Below are 15,000 nucleotides of genomic sequence, written 5' to 3' on the forward strand. Positions count from 1 at the left end.
CGAAAATAGATGAAAAATAACGCTCTTACAAAACGAGCATTACAGAATCTTATATAATAAAAAGTAAAGAACAAATTGTTTTATATGTATGCTACGTAACGTACAAATTCTTCAATTAATTTCGACTCTATCCACCTTTTAAATGTAATAATTTTTGCGTAGATTTACTTAGATTTCTTTGTGAAGTGAATTTATATCTATTTCTCTGTATATATATATATATATATATATATATATATATATATATATATATATATATATATATATATATATACATGTGTTATATATGAAAATTGTTTCAAGTTTTTATATGCTTGTTAATTTTATACTCGACTCTCAGCCCCCCGTGAGTAGTTAATCTGTAGGTTATTTGTTTAACAAACCGTTCTCTTTGCTTTATTCGCCTGTTTACATATCTAATAACCTTTGACCTTTTCATTTGCCTTCTTTCTATTCTATGTTGTCCCTTGAAATGTATCATTCCTCAGAATATGAATGTATGGCAAATATACAAAACACTTGGGAAACATTTACAATGTCCTTGTTTTGGTATTTGCCGTAAGTTTCATCATTGATTGAGCATATACGTACACACAAACACGCAAGACACACACATGTACATATATATACTGAGAGAGAGAGAGAGAGAGAGAGAGAGAGAGAGAGAGAGAGAGAGAGATGCACACGACGCTCATTTCTAGATGCGTAGAAAAGCAGAAAGGATAATTAAAATTACACTCACATGCACATAATATATATATATATATATATATGTATATATATATATATATATATATATGTTTATATATAGATATATATTATATATACCTATCTATCTATCTATCTATCTATTTATCTATATCTATATCTTTCTATCTATCTATCTATCTATCTATCTATCTATATATATATATATATAGATAGATAGATAGATAGATAGATAGATATATACTGTATATATATGTATATGCATATATATATATGTGTGTGTATGTGTGTGCGTATACGCAGAGGTGCCTGGTAAGACAGCGAGAGGAAGACCTTAGCGAAAATGGATGTATTGTAAACTGTATATAGTTAAATATTTGAGAGACAAACAATTGTCAGTGGGGGATTTATTTGATCAAGACAGGTGGAGGAGGGCTGTCAAAAACATCGACCCCACATTGAAGTGGGAAAAGATGCAGGGAAAGAAGTTATATATATATATATATATATATATATATATATATATATATAGGCTATATATATATATATATATATATATATATATATATATATATATACATATATATATATATATATATATATATGTATATATATACACATATTATATATATATATATATATATATATATATATATATGTATATATATACACATATTATATATATATGTATATATCCACACACACACACACACACACACACACACGTATATATATATATATATATGGATAAATATCAACACAACATCGTGTTCAAATACATATATGTATATATATATATATATATATATATATATATATATATATATAAAATACGCAATAATATGTTTTGGGAAGTGTCTCCATCTAGATGCTTCCTGTTTCCTTGAAAAATATTTACATGAATACTATACTTCTCGCTATGCATGATTTTGACATATTCACTGAGAGAGAGAGAGAGAGAGAGAGAGAGAGAGAGAGAGAGAGAGAGAGAGATAAATGAAACTTTTATGACATATTGTAGAAGTATGTTAAATTGGAATAAAATATATCCACTGAGAGAGAGAGAGAGAGAGAGAGAGAGAGAGAGAGAGAGAGAGAGAGAGAGAGAGAGGAGAGAGAGAGAGAGAGAACTTTTATGACATAATGTAGAAATTTGCTAACTTGGAATCAAATATATTCACTGAGAGAGAGAGAGAGAGAGAGAGAGAGAGAGAGAGAGAGAGAGAGAGAGAGAGAGAGAGATGAAACTTTTATGACATAATGTAGAAATATGTTAACTTGGAATCAAATATATTCACTGAGAGAGAGAGAGAGAGAGAGAGAGAGAGAGAGAGAGAGAGAGAGAGAGAGAGAGAGAGAGAGAGAGAGAGAGAGAGAGAGAGAACTTTTATGACATAATGTAAAAATATGTTAACTTGGAATCAAATATATTCACTGAGAGAGAGAGAGAGAGAGAGAGAGAGAGAGAGAGAGGAGAGAGAGAGAGAGAGAGAGAGAGAGAGAGAACTTTTATGACATAATGTAGAAATATGTTAACTTGGAATCAAATATATTCACTGAGAGAGAGAGAGAGAGAGAGAGAGAGAGAGAGAGAGAGAGAGAGAGAGAGAGAGAGAGAGTCAAAGTCAAAGTAAAAAACCTTTATTCCATTATAAAATGGTTATTCTGTTACATAACAATATAAATTATTTATATAAATTGATAGAAAAAATCTAGGATATATATACATTCAAGTTAAATGAGAGAGAGAGAGAGAGAGAGAGAGAGAGAGAGAGAGAGAGAGAGAGAGATGAAACTTTCATGACATATTTTAGATATATGTTAACTTGAAATCAAATATATTTGTAAATGATGAATATGCATAATCTCGAGTCTTAAGGCATCTTTATGCAATCACTCATAAAACAAATAAATCTTTCTTTTTTTTCTGAGAAATATTAACTGAATAAAATCCCAGGACAACAGTCAGTATTTCTTCAAGGTTACGCATTCTCTACGCAATTCGCCCCCAATTGAGCTAAACTCAACAGGAAGATTAAGCGTTTCCAAGGTCTCTTAACTCAAGCCCTGAGGCAGTTTCACTCGCGCTGAATTGACGGTGGCTGTACAATATTATTATTATCATTATTATTATTATTATTATTATTATTATTATTATTATTATCTTTATAATTATAATCATTATTATTATTATTCTTATTATTATTATTATAATTATTATTATTATTATTATTATTATTATTATTATTATTATTATTATTATTATTATGAGCTAAGCTACAATCAAATTTGGAAAAGCAGGATGCTATAAGCTGCAGGGCTCTAACAGGGAAAAATAGCCCAGTGAGAATAGGAAATACAGTAGGTGCTCTTCGAATTTGTAATCTACCAAAAGTCTAGGATCTACGAACTTGCTATTTAAGGCATGTGATTTACTGGCATAAAGGAAGACCAGTTAAGATAGTTTCTTTACTTAAAAAGTAAAGATTATTATTTACATGAACTTAATTTTTGTAAAAGATAAAAATAAATGCAAACTCTTTGCTTAAAAATTGAGAACATAATTTGCCTGAACTTATATTTTTTTGTAATAGATAAAAATAAAGGAAAATGTAAGATATCTTAAGAACAGTAAAAACACCAAAATAGATCTTTCATATATAAACTATAAAAACAGACTTACGTCAGACTGTTTAACATAAAAACATTCTCTGCAGGAATACTTTTGAAGTTCCACCGATGTAACTGCCTGATTAGGACTATCATCCATATGCATCTACTGTATCTATTTCACATATGCTAAAATTCTAATGTATCTATTTAGAACCAAGAAAAACTTTCCTAAAAGGAAGGGTTGTTATTTAAAGGTATAATTTAAACCCATACCCTTTCGGGTTCCTGACAGGCATCAACAAAAAAGGCGAGTTTTCATTTGCATCCGTTGTAGGCAACAGCTGTTGGCGTAACTCTGTTACAGGGAACGCGGAAATGGACCAACACGTGCTGTAATTTTGCGGGAAGGTCTCTGTCAAAAAAAAAAAAAAAAAAAAAAAAAAAAAAAAAAAAAAAAAAACGCGGGATTATAGATTATGCGCATGGTGGGTAGTAGGTTGTCCAGGCTACTACCCATTGAGATACTACCACTAGAGTTATGGGATCTTTTGACTGGCCAGACAGTACTACATTGGATCCTTCTCTCTGGTTACGGTTCATTTTCCCTTTGCTTACACATACACCGGATAGTCTGGTCTATTCTTTACAGTTTCTCCTGCCAACATACACTTGACAACACTGAGATTACCATACTATTCTTCTTCACCCAAGGGGTTAGCTACTGCCCTGTAATTGTTCAGTGGCTACTTTCCTCTTGGTAAGGGTAGATGAAACTTTTTAGCTATGGTTAGCAGCTCTTCTAGGAGAAGGACACTCCAAAACAAAACCATTGTTCTCTAGTCTTGGGTAGTGCTATAGCCTCTGTACCATGGTCTTCCACTGTCTTGGATAAGTTGGGGGCAAGGGTAAGCTCACAAGACAAACTTGTTAATAGAATTTCCCATTGAAATTGAACACAATTTAACCAAAAAAAAAAAATCTATATCCATATTTTGTGAGAGGCAAGCGACCTTAGTAAAAAAAAAAATAATCTTTTATTTAAATACTCTAGACTCTAGAGCCTTTAAGTAGAAAGATAATTGGTCATCAATGTTGATAAGATAATATAAAAGACGTAAAATACTACAATTATATACTTCTGTACAGTACAAATAAATTAAAATTGAGCTTAAGTAAAAAGAAGAAATTACTAGTCTACAGCACAATTAAGATCAACATTGAAAACCAATTGTACATAAGAGTTGATAATTTTTCGTCGAGGTTCGTCATACTTTCCAATATGTATATAAAATCAAGAGTATCTATGACCTGTGCTTTCGAAAAATTTCTAAAAGAGGAGCAAAAATTGATGCCAAGCACTTTGCAAGCGGATAAGAAGAACGTTTCTGCTTGGTCCCATAGATAGGTAGTGTGGGATATCTTGGGGGTAAGGCATGAAGATAAGGTGGACATGGAAATCGCTTGATGCAGTTCGTATAGTTTAAAATCAATATCCTTGGATATCTCTCCGAAAGTAGTTTGAGTAAGAGAGAGAGAGAGAGAGAGAGAGAGAGAGAGAGAGAGAGAGAGAGATTACTTTTTAGCTGTGAATATAGATTAGACTATCATTTGAGATATTTTCTATTTTCCTTTTATAGGAATCCCGAACCATATATCATCATCATCATCTTCATCATCACCATCATTATCATCCGTTAACAGTCCAGTGCCGGAAAAAGGCCTCAGGAATGTCCTTTCAATATTGTCTGTTTATGGTCTTTCCATGCCAGTCTATAACCGCAAATTTTCTTTGCGCGTCAATCCATCGTCTCGAACTCCATTTGGGTTTCCGGAATGGATGGAAACGGCATTTTGTGTTTTTCCATTGACAATTTGAAATACACATATATTTCGAAATTATGAGATTAATTAGTAAGTGTAGATATATTGAAATTTAAAATTTTGAAATATATATTAAATAGGAAAGCATTAATGCTGTTCCATCCTTTCATGAAACCCGACTAGAGTTTAGTTTGTCCGGAGAAATTTGTCTTCAATTTTAGACACCATTCATGCAACATACATAAATTGTAATTGTATAGTAACATGCGCAAAAGCACACACACACACGCACACACACACACACATATATATATATATATATATATATATATATATATATACATTTTGCACACACACACACACACACACACACACATATATATATATATATATATATATATATATATACATTTTACATATATATACATATATATATGTATATATATACATTTCACATATACATACATATATATATTTGTATGTATATATATACAGTATATATATATATATATAAATATATATATATATATATATATATATATATATATATATATATATATATATATATACACTTATGTATGTATGCATGTGTGTATGTCCTTGTACACATGTAACTGTTTAAGTAACATTCAATATATATATATATATATATATATATATATATATATATATATATATACACACACACACTTATGTATGTATGCATGTGTGTATGTCCTTGCACACATGTAACTGTCTAAGTAACATTCAACAATTTCTGTATATGTGCATCATAAGTTATTTGCTGCCATGCAGAATTCATTAATAATCCAGTCTTTCATTTATTCTACAAAGAATATGACCCTCACATTCTAATTTCCCCTTATCACCTTTAAGCATATGATCTGTCACTACTTGAATTAAATATATTTCTCTTCCTGAATTAACTATATTCTTCGAGCCAGGAACAGCTGGAGTTTCGAGAGATTAATATTTGTGGCGAATATGATGAACTTAATGAGAAGTCATATTTTTACCCATATGTTCTGTGAGCCACTATAGTCCATTTCTTTTAGCGAGTCATATTGGCACCGACTCGCAGCGGTGCCCTTTTAGCTCGGAAAAGTTCCCTGATCGCTGATTAGTTAGAATTTTCTTGTCCAACCAATCAGCGATCAGGAAACTTTTCCGAGCTAAAAGGGCACCGTTGCGAGTCAGTGCAAATATGACTCGCTAAAAGAAATGGACTATAGTTGACAGTTATCATGAATCTTAAAATCTTAATAACTGTAAAGAGGTTTAGCATTGAAATGATATAGGAACGCGTGGGGATACACTAATGTGGTGAAAGGGTTTGCGTATCCCCATAAACAGCAAAGTTGTACTAGTCAGGGACACCCATAGTAGGTTGGTTTGCTGTGAGCTATCATGCAAATTCTCCCACCGCCACCAATTCGCAATGGTCAGCGTAGTGATGAAAACTGGCCAAACCCCAGTCATAGATTGACATGTCTGAGGCATTTATCCTGCAGTGGACTAGAAAAGGGTGCATTTGTTGTTGTTGTGTTGGTTACTATGTGAATGCGAGTTATTTAATCTGTAAATGGTTCTGTTTTTAGGGGAAAATACATTGCTAGTTGCATATGCTAACTTACATACTGAACCAAGGGTGAGCCTACTGAGTGAAAGTCTTCCTTATCTACAGACGCTTTAAATATTACAGTCATTGTCATTATTCATCTTTGCGCTAACTCCGTTTCGTATGACTTATTCTCATTCTTCCCATTAGAAACTTTTGAATCCAAACTACGACAAAAACACAATGATCAGAACTTTTCACATTTTCTAAGCTGATAATTACTTCAGTAACCCATTCGTGGATGATAGTTTATATTTCACAACTTTTGCAGGGCTCCTAATATTTCTCTTGCTTGAATTATTGTTCTACAGGCTGCAATTTGCAGGGATCCCTTTTTATTCTGTGCTCATTAATCAATACTAATTCCTTCATTTTGCTTTATCAAGTTTTCCTCAAAAGAAAGGGTCAATTTTATTCTCTCAAAAAACCATAAGAAATAAATTTATCCTTCATATCTCAAGACCTTTTAAAGTCCCTTACATAAACTCTTATAACCAGAAGGCTTCATCTCATTGGTATTCGTACCAACCATAGGGGCCTTTCCATTCTTGGATATTTTACAGCATTCTTTCCATTTTCAAAGGTTATTCTCCTAACCATTTTAAAATTTACATAAACTAATTCAACTCTGGTTAAGCCTTTCCTCTATCATATGCATTAAGAATACTTCGAGAATACTCTATCGACAAATAACTATAGATTTTTTTTCAAACTAGTTTACATTTTTTTTTTATTAAAGACTTATTTGCTTATCAATTCTCTCCTCTTTTACCTCGTTTTTTTTCTTAATACTCCTTATCGTGGTTCAATAGTCTACATTTTCCCCAACCTTTTATCTGCTGTTTGATCTCCCGTTTCTTCCTTAAACACCTTCTGTTACTATCCTTTCAAATATCTGCTTTTTGCATTTCTCCATTTCACTGCATACTTGACAATTCCTTCTCTTCCTCCGCCTATCATTTATACCCATCTTTACCATATTTCAACGCTTCCAAGACCAATTTCTTTCCTATATTCTAATTTGGTACTGAAGTGATGCCGGTGTGACGGTCTGAACGATCTCCCGGCCTCAGAATTCTCCTTGATAATCTGCGCATGCGCGAACATTACCGTTTGCCAGTGCATACGATGTTGATGTTTTATTTTCCTGTAATGTTAGCGTGCGCAGCTCAACATTACCGCTTGCCAGTACATACGAGCTTGATGTTTTATTTTCATGCGAGCGAAGCGAGCTAATGGCAGAAAAGAACCATTATACAATAAGTCAAGGAGAATTCTGAGACCGGGGGATCGTTCAGACCGTCACACCGGCAACGTTCATCTTCGTTTCATGTGATATTTATCGAACATCTTTCTTCTCTTCGAGCAGGTGTGTAGACAAAACGGCGAGGAGGAGCGCGTGATCGTCATACCGTCACCCCTCAGACAAAATGATCAGTACATTCAAATATACATCATGTGGATGTACCTGTTTGTCATGTACTTAATACCTTTCCTCAGCCTCATGGTCTTCAATTCTTTCATCTATAAAGAGGTACGTGGGATTTCAGTCCTTTAAGTCAGTAGTTATTAGAAATTAATTAGCATTTGTAGAAAACCCTTAAGTAATGTTATCATGACTAAATCTGGATATTATACGGATTTTTCCATTTACAATTATGTGATAATGCTTCAGCTGAAATTACATTGGGCATTGATATCATTGGGGAAGGAAGCAACATATTATTAAGTTCGAAGAGACTACGTTGAATTGGGTTATTCATACAGTAGTTTGCTAATAAAAAGTTAATTTATGCTTATAAACTAACCCTTGTATGAAAAGTGAGTACATATTACTATGTACACATGTGCTTTATTTCCAAGTCCCCTTTAATATTTTGTGAACATTGCAATCGGCAATTAAATGGGAAGCTAATTCCTTTATGGTGAATGCGCAACCTCAAACCAGGATCACAAATGAACCAAAATTGATTGTATAAACAGCGCTTGATGGTATCATCAGGCAAAATTTTCCGATAAATGGATAGATAGATAGAAAATGAAAATATATCTGGAATTCTTTTGGAAACAAATTAAAAGCAAGTACACAACCAATCAACAAAAAAATTCCCAGTTCAAACAGGTAAACAAAGGCTGCAGATCAATGTGAAATCTGTTTACAAAATATTTTTTTTAACTATAAAACCAAGAGTTTTGATTTCAATTTAGGGTAACCTAAAAAAATAAACAATAGGGCCCAATAAATCATAAAAACTGATTGGGAATTGAGATGTATTCAAAACGATTTTTCTTTTCATAAAAAAGAAACAGAGATAAATGTGTTCTGGAAGTCTTTCTTTGTTGCACAAACTATATGATTTTCAGGACATGATGTATTGCTATAATTTCTACGATCAGCAGAAAAATAATCTAGGGTGATATTTAAAAGTGTTTCGAATTGAATATCGTTACACACATTGGTGTTTGATGACTGGATGAAAGCAGAGAGAGATTCTATAAAAAATAAATAAATAAATAAATAAATAAAAAAATACACTCTGAAATGATGACATTTTAGCCTCTTCAATTTTTTATATATGTCATGTGTTAAACTTGTCTCATTGTCATTATAGTCGGACAATAGAGTAAATAGAATCCTTAGTAGTTATTTTTAAAATATGCTCTTTAGAAAGATACATCGATAGAGTGAAATTGTTTGTCAAAATAAAAGTTAATGCATTTTTTAAAACGGCATTCATTATGATTAACTGCATTGCTTTATAGCAAATAGAATTTTGTTAACGTCCTCCGCATTACTTTTAAGGTTATTTAGGTCATAGAGTCATTGATCAATTAGAAATCATTTAATATAATATGCACTTTGACTTTGATAATGTTTACGGAATTTACACCCATTTACATAAACTTTTGATTTCCTTTTAATAATCTAATTAGTATTCGGATAATCGTTTTACTGTTTGTCAGAAAAAAAAAAATATTTTCGGAAATATTTATGTTCAACCTGACATTTATTAAACCAATAAAATCAATTGCTATTAATATAGGTTTTTCATCTTCTACAGACTTTTTAGATTTTGAATTGCAATGTGATGCCATAAATTGGTCATTACATTTGTATGATTTCACTTTAGTCTTTACTATACTTGTATTCCTCGATATAATAACAGAAACCAAGCTGTTGATGCCATTGACTATTGGTATATTAAACGGTACTGTCAGCAAACCCAGCAAAAGGGAAAGAAATAAGGAAAAGAAGATAACCCGAGAGAAACGGCTTTAGTGGAAAAGCGATCATTATGAGGGGTCATTGGTCAAAACACGGATTTTTCCTTTTCTTTCTCCTTACATCGACAATCATCCATCATGTTTCTAATTAAGAAGAAAGGGAATATTTCACTTGGAAGCTCTTTCCCCTCATCTCAGTTTTCCCTTTCAGGAAAGGAGAAAAATGTGGGAGAGGGATTGTCATTGAGGAAGTAACAAGGCTGGGCTCCAATTACTACATCCTTTGGTTCAGGAAAGGAAATCTCGAAGGGGAATCATTTGCCAGGATTCATCAGTCGCTCGTCTGTCTGTTTAGCTGGTTTTCCTGTCTGTTTGTCTGTTGGACCTTCCTTCGTAATCGCATTGTTTGGCAGTTAATTTTCTATAAGGCATCTGAAAAAAAAAGAAGGTGCAAATGAATGAAAAATGGAGGAACCTTTATCAATCGCAGCGGTTGTGAGGGCCTATTGGAAACGTCGCTATTAAGTCCTGCTCAAGCTTGATAGTTTCTCGTAGTGATTGCAACCTCACCATCCTTATGATACAATGATAGGGGTGTTTGGGGGATCCTCTAGGTCTACTTACTGAGTCATCAGCAACCATTGGCGGGTCCACTCTGGTCCTAGCTTGGGTAGAAAGGGGGCTTCGGCGCTGATCATATGGATACACAGCCAGTCTCTATGGTATTATCGTGCTAGGACATTATCACTGCCTCTGCATTCATGAGTGGCCTTTAAACCCTTTAAACCTTTATAGTTATGTTACTTTCCATCACCTCGCATTTACCCAATGATATTTTTCCCTAATCCATCGTAAAGAAACGTATAAACCATCACGCAGGAAAATGTTTGGACAATCATAAATATGCACATCAAAGCAATCAAATAGGCAAGAATTAAATAGACACTGGTATAAATGTATCGAATGCCCTTTCCAGACATTTAAACGAATCGAAATTAGAATTCCCCCGAGGTTAAAAATTCTTTGGCTGCTCATGTTCCCAAATGCTTCTTAAAACCGCCTCTCTTTTCAGAGGCGAATCTTTCTCTCCCTTCGGAAATGGACCCAATCCTTTCACTCCCTTACTTTTCATCTTTGCGTCAGCCAATTTTTTAAGCTTTCTTCGGCCCATTTCAGATGAAAAATTTAATAACAATTAGAAAGTTAAACATTAAAGTTTTTATATTGTTATAGAATTTAAGCATCCATTATCTAGTTGTGTATAGTGTCAAAGAAAATACACTGGAATTATTTTCGGAAGTAGGCTATATCTAAATTACTGTTCACAGACAATGGACATTTAATTCCATCTTCAGTCTTCATCAGGCTCCTTGCCTTGTCACACAACCTCGTTATATTTCCCGATTAAAAGATATATTGTTATCTTCAGTCTTTCAAAAAATCTTTTCCCTTTGTCCTTCATGAAGAAGAAGGCGGAACTTCTATGAATAGTATGGGATGTTTTTTTTTACATGTGGGAAGCTACCGAGGACGTTATTATCTTGTTTAAAACGCGTCATCTTCAAGATTGTCCCTATAGGAGACGCTTCATGTATACGCGTAACTTCGGCCGCTAAAAGTTTGGGTTGGGAGGAGAGAGAGAGAGAGAGAGAGAGAGAGAGAGAGAGAGAGAGAGAGATCACGGTATGAAGAGAATCGTTGGAAATATGAGGTGGGTGTTGATGTTCAACAATAATAGTAATAATAATAATAATAAGGATAATAACAATAATAATAATAATAATAATAATAATAATAATAATAATAATAATAATGGAAATGATAATAATAACAACAACAACAACAACAACAATAATAATAATAATATTATTAATAATGATAATAATAATAATAATAATAATAATAATAATAATAATAATAATAATAATAATATATTTGAGTAGTAGACCCTCTTTCAGAAAGGTTTTGTTAAAAATAATGGCTGCCTCAGTTGCATTGATCTTATACTCTGTCTTCTCAATGGCTCTTGTTATCTTTTCAGAAATACTGCATACATCCAGTAATTGGGCAAAAGTCAACCTTCATGCTGGGTAGTCAAATTCAAGAGTAATTGGCGAATGAAGGTTTTAATGTGAAGTTTAAAAGTCGGGTAAAATGTACGAGTCGATTAACTTGAAAACTGTGAGCAACGCAAGTTGAGGATTATAAATTAAAGCTGTATAATTAATCTGCGGAAATGGAATCCGTAAAGCCGTAAGTCGTAGGACCTGAAGAATCTATGACTTTGCTATTGTGTAATTCATATTTACTTGTTGGCAATGGGGAAATGCACAAATTTTAGAGATTTAGGATATTTTTTTTTTTTTTTTTTTTTTTTTAGCAGACTGAAGGTTTGGCAATCGGTTAAAAGATATTATTGTAATATCATACGAGCTGTGGTTTGAGGACGCTTAGAAAGTTTTCTTATTTATACGCATCTAATAATAATAATAATAATAATAATAATAATAATAATAATAATAATAATAATAATACTTTTGCAAATTAATACATATTTACAACGCAGACTGTGTCGTCTTAACTTTTTGTAATTTCAGGAACAGAAATTAAATTTTGGAAAGGGTGTTGTTAAAACAGTTACCGGGGAGGAGAAAGTTAATGGAAGTGAGTTTAACCTCCAGTACTATACTCAATTTTTTTTAATGAGGCGCATTTGCACTGACTCGCAGCGGTCCCCTTTTAGCTCGGAAAAGTTTCCTGCTATCTGATTGGTTAGAATTATCTTGTCCAACCAATCAGCGATCAGGAAACTTTTCCGAGCTAAAAGGGCACCCCTGTGAGTCGGTGTAAATCTCCCTCACTAAAACGAATTGACTATAGTGAGGTAACACAACTCTGTCCTTGTGGCTATTTGTTGAGTTTATTTGTCTTATTTTTTACTTCCTGTAAGATTATCTTATGATACACAAATGCAATGAGAGAACATTCCATTAAATTAGTCTCTATCTTAAATTGATTTTTGTAAAATAGTTCAAACCGAGTGTTCAATAATATCTGGTTAAATTGAAAGTTTTGTTTTTGTAATTAATAATCTAATTTTCGAATTTACCCTAATATCACCTTTACCTTGATATTTTTCGATTTGGTATGATTACACCGTAATCTATGTATCTTTAAAATGACTCATGGAAAGTAGATGAAAGATTCAAATTCATCTGAAAGACTGATTGAAATCTGTTGCCTATTCTTGCAATGCAATGGAATTAAATCGTAGTCTTGAAAATTCATACCTATATAATGGCTCTTTACAAGTTAAAACAATATTTAAGTAATTAGGTATAAATTTCATCAAAAGAATTATATTATAAATCCTTTTATCAAAGAATTATATTAGAAATCATTTCATAAAAAAATTATATTGGGAATCATTTCATAAAAAAAATTATATTGGAAATTATTTCATCAAAGAAATACATTGGAAATCATTTCATCAAAGAATAATATTAAAAATAATTTTATACAAGAATTATATTGGAAATAATTTCATCAAAGAATTACACTGGGAATTATTTCATAAAAGAAGTATATTGGAAATCATTTTATCAAAGAATTATATTAGAAATCACTTCATAAAAAAGTTATATTGGAAATCATTTCATCAAAGAAATACATTGGAAATCATTTCATCAAATAATAATGTTAGAAATCATTTTATCAAAGAATTTTATTGGAAATAATTTCATCAAAGAATTATATTAGAAATCTTCAATGATAAATGAGAATTCTTAGGAAAACAAAATCTAAAAAAGGAACTCATTCCAAAGTATATTTGGAACATTCGACTCGGTTTGCTTCAGAAAATTACTTTGTTTACAATATCGCGACAAACCTTTTCACCTTTGCGTTATCTTATATTGTCTTTGTAAAGTGAATAACTCTACAATGGCACTTTATTACGAATTCCTTATAACTCGGAAGAACAATACTTTTTTCTTTTGCACTCGAAATTATATAAACATGCTTGGTGTATTATCATCATTTATTTTTACTTGCTAAGCTACAGCCCTAGTTGGAAAAGCAGGATGCTATAAGCCCAGGGGCCCTAACAGGGAAAATAACCTAATGAGGAAAAAAAGAACAAGGAAAAATTAAATATTCAAGAACAGTGACAACATTAAAATAATAAATAATAATAGTTCCTAAATAAACTATAAAAACCTTAAAACAAGAGGAAGAGAAATGAGACAGAATAGTGTGCCCGAGTGTACCCTCAAGCAATTTGCTCATGTAAATGGAAATGATAAGGATTTTGAAAGTACCCCCACTGCTGGAACATACGTGACACTGAAATATTCTTGGGAATTCTCAAGTATATTAGTTGCTCTGTCGCACGGTCTTTTATACCAGAATTTCTCTACTGGTGAAGTTACAGACAGCAATTGTAATCTGCGCTCGATTTTACCTTTTATTTCAGATTTATTATAATCCAGATGATTTTGCAATATTCAAGAAATCTGAAAATCCTACTTCAATTCAGGTCAATTTCAATTTATCTTTAAAGTAGATTAAACGCGATTTATGATTATGATATATCACAGGATATATGAACTATTCTTACTTTGCAAGTATTTAGGTGAAATATTTTTAATAATTACCATGCTTCGTCTCTATCTTTCTTTAAGAAAATATGAAACTGTTACTGTTCATACAAATCTAGCCCCTAGAAGTTTGCTATTCGCCAAACTACATAGTGAGCATTTGTTTGGAAATCATCTATGTACTGAAATAATGTTACAAAACGTTTTGACATTTATCTCTAATTAATTTCCAGCTTGCAGGCTTTCAAAAATTCATAAGAGATTGGGGACCTTTCCCTGCTCCTATATTTCTATCGCATAATAATAATAATAATAATAATAATAATAATAATAATAATAATAATAATAATAATAATAATAATAATAATAATAATTTTAATTAGTAATAGATATATTTTACAGATCTCAGTCACGAAT

General features: G+C 31.9%; 1 protein-coding gene across 1 annotated transcript in view; it reads left to right on the top strand.

Annotated features, from left to right (window-relative positions):
- Nucleotides 1-15,000, top strand: part of LOC137640187 (FMRFamide receptor-like) — a 97,096-nt gene that overhangs the window by 72,875 nt on the left and 9,221 nt on the right. The window contains exon 4 of the mRNA XM_068372717.1: nucleotides 8,130-8,294. Within this exon, the coding sequence (XP_068228818.1) occupies nucleotides 8,130-8,294 (165 nt within the window). The remainder of the gene's footprint in view (nucleotides 1-8,129; nucleotides 8,295-15,000) is intronic.

This window comes from Palaemon carinicauda, chromosome 4 (genome assembly GCF_036898095.1).
Source record: "Palaemon carinicauda isolate YSFRI2023 chromosome 4, ASM3689809v2, whole genome shotgun sequence".
NCBI lineage: Eukaryota > Metazoa > Arthropoda > Malacostraca > Decapoda > Palaemonidae > Palaemon > Palaemon carinicauda.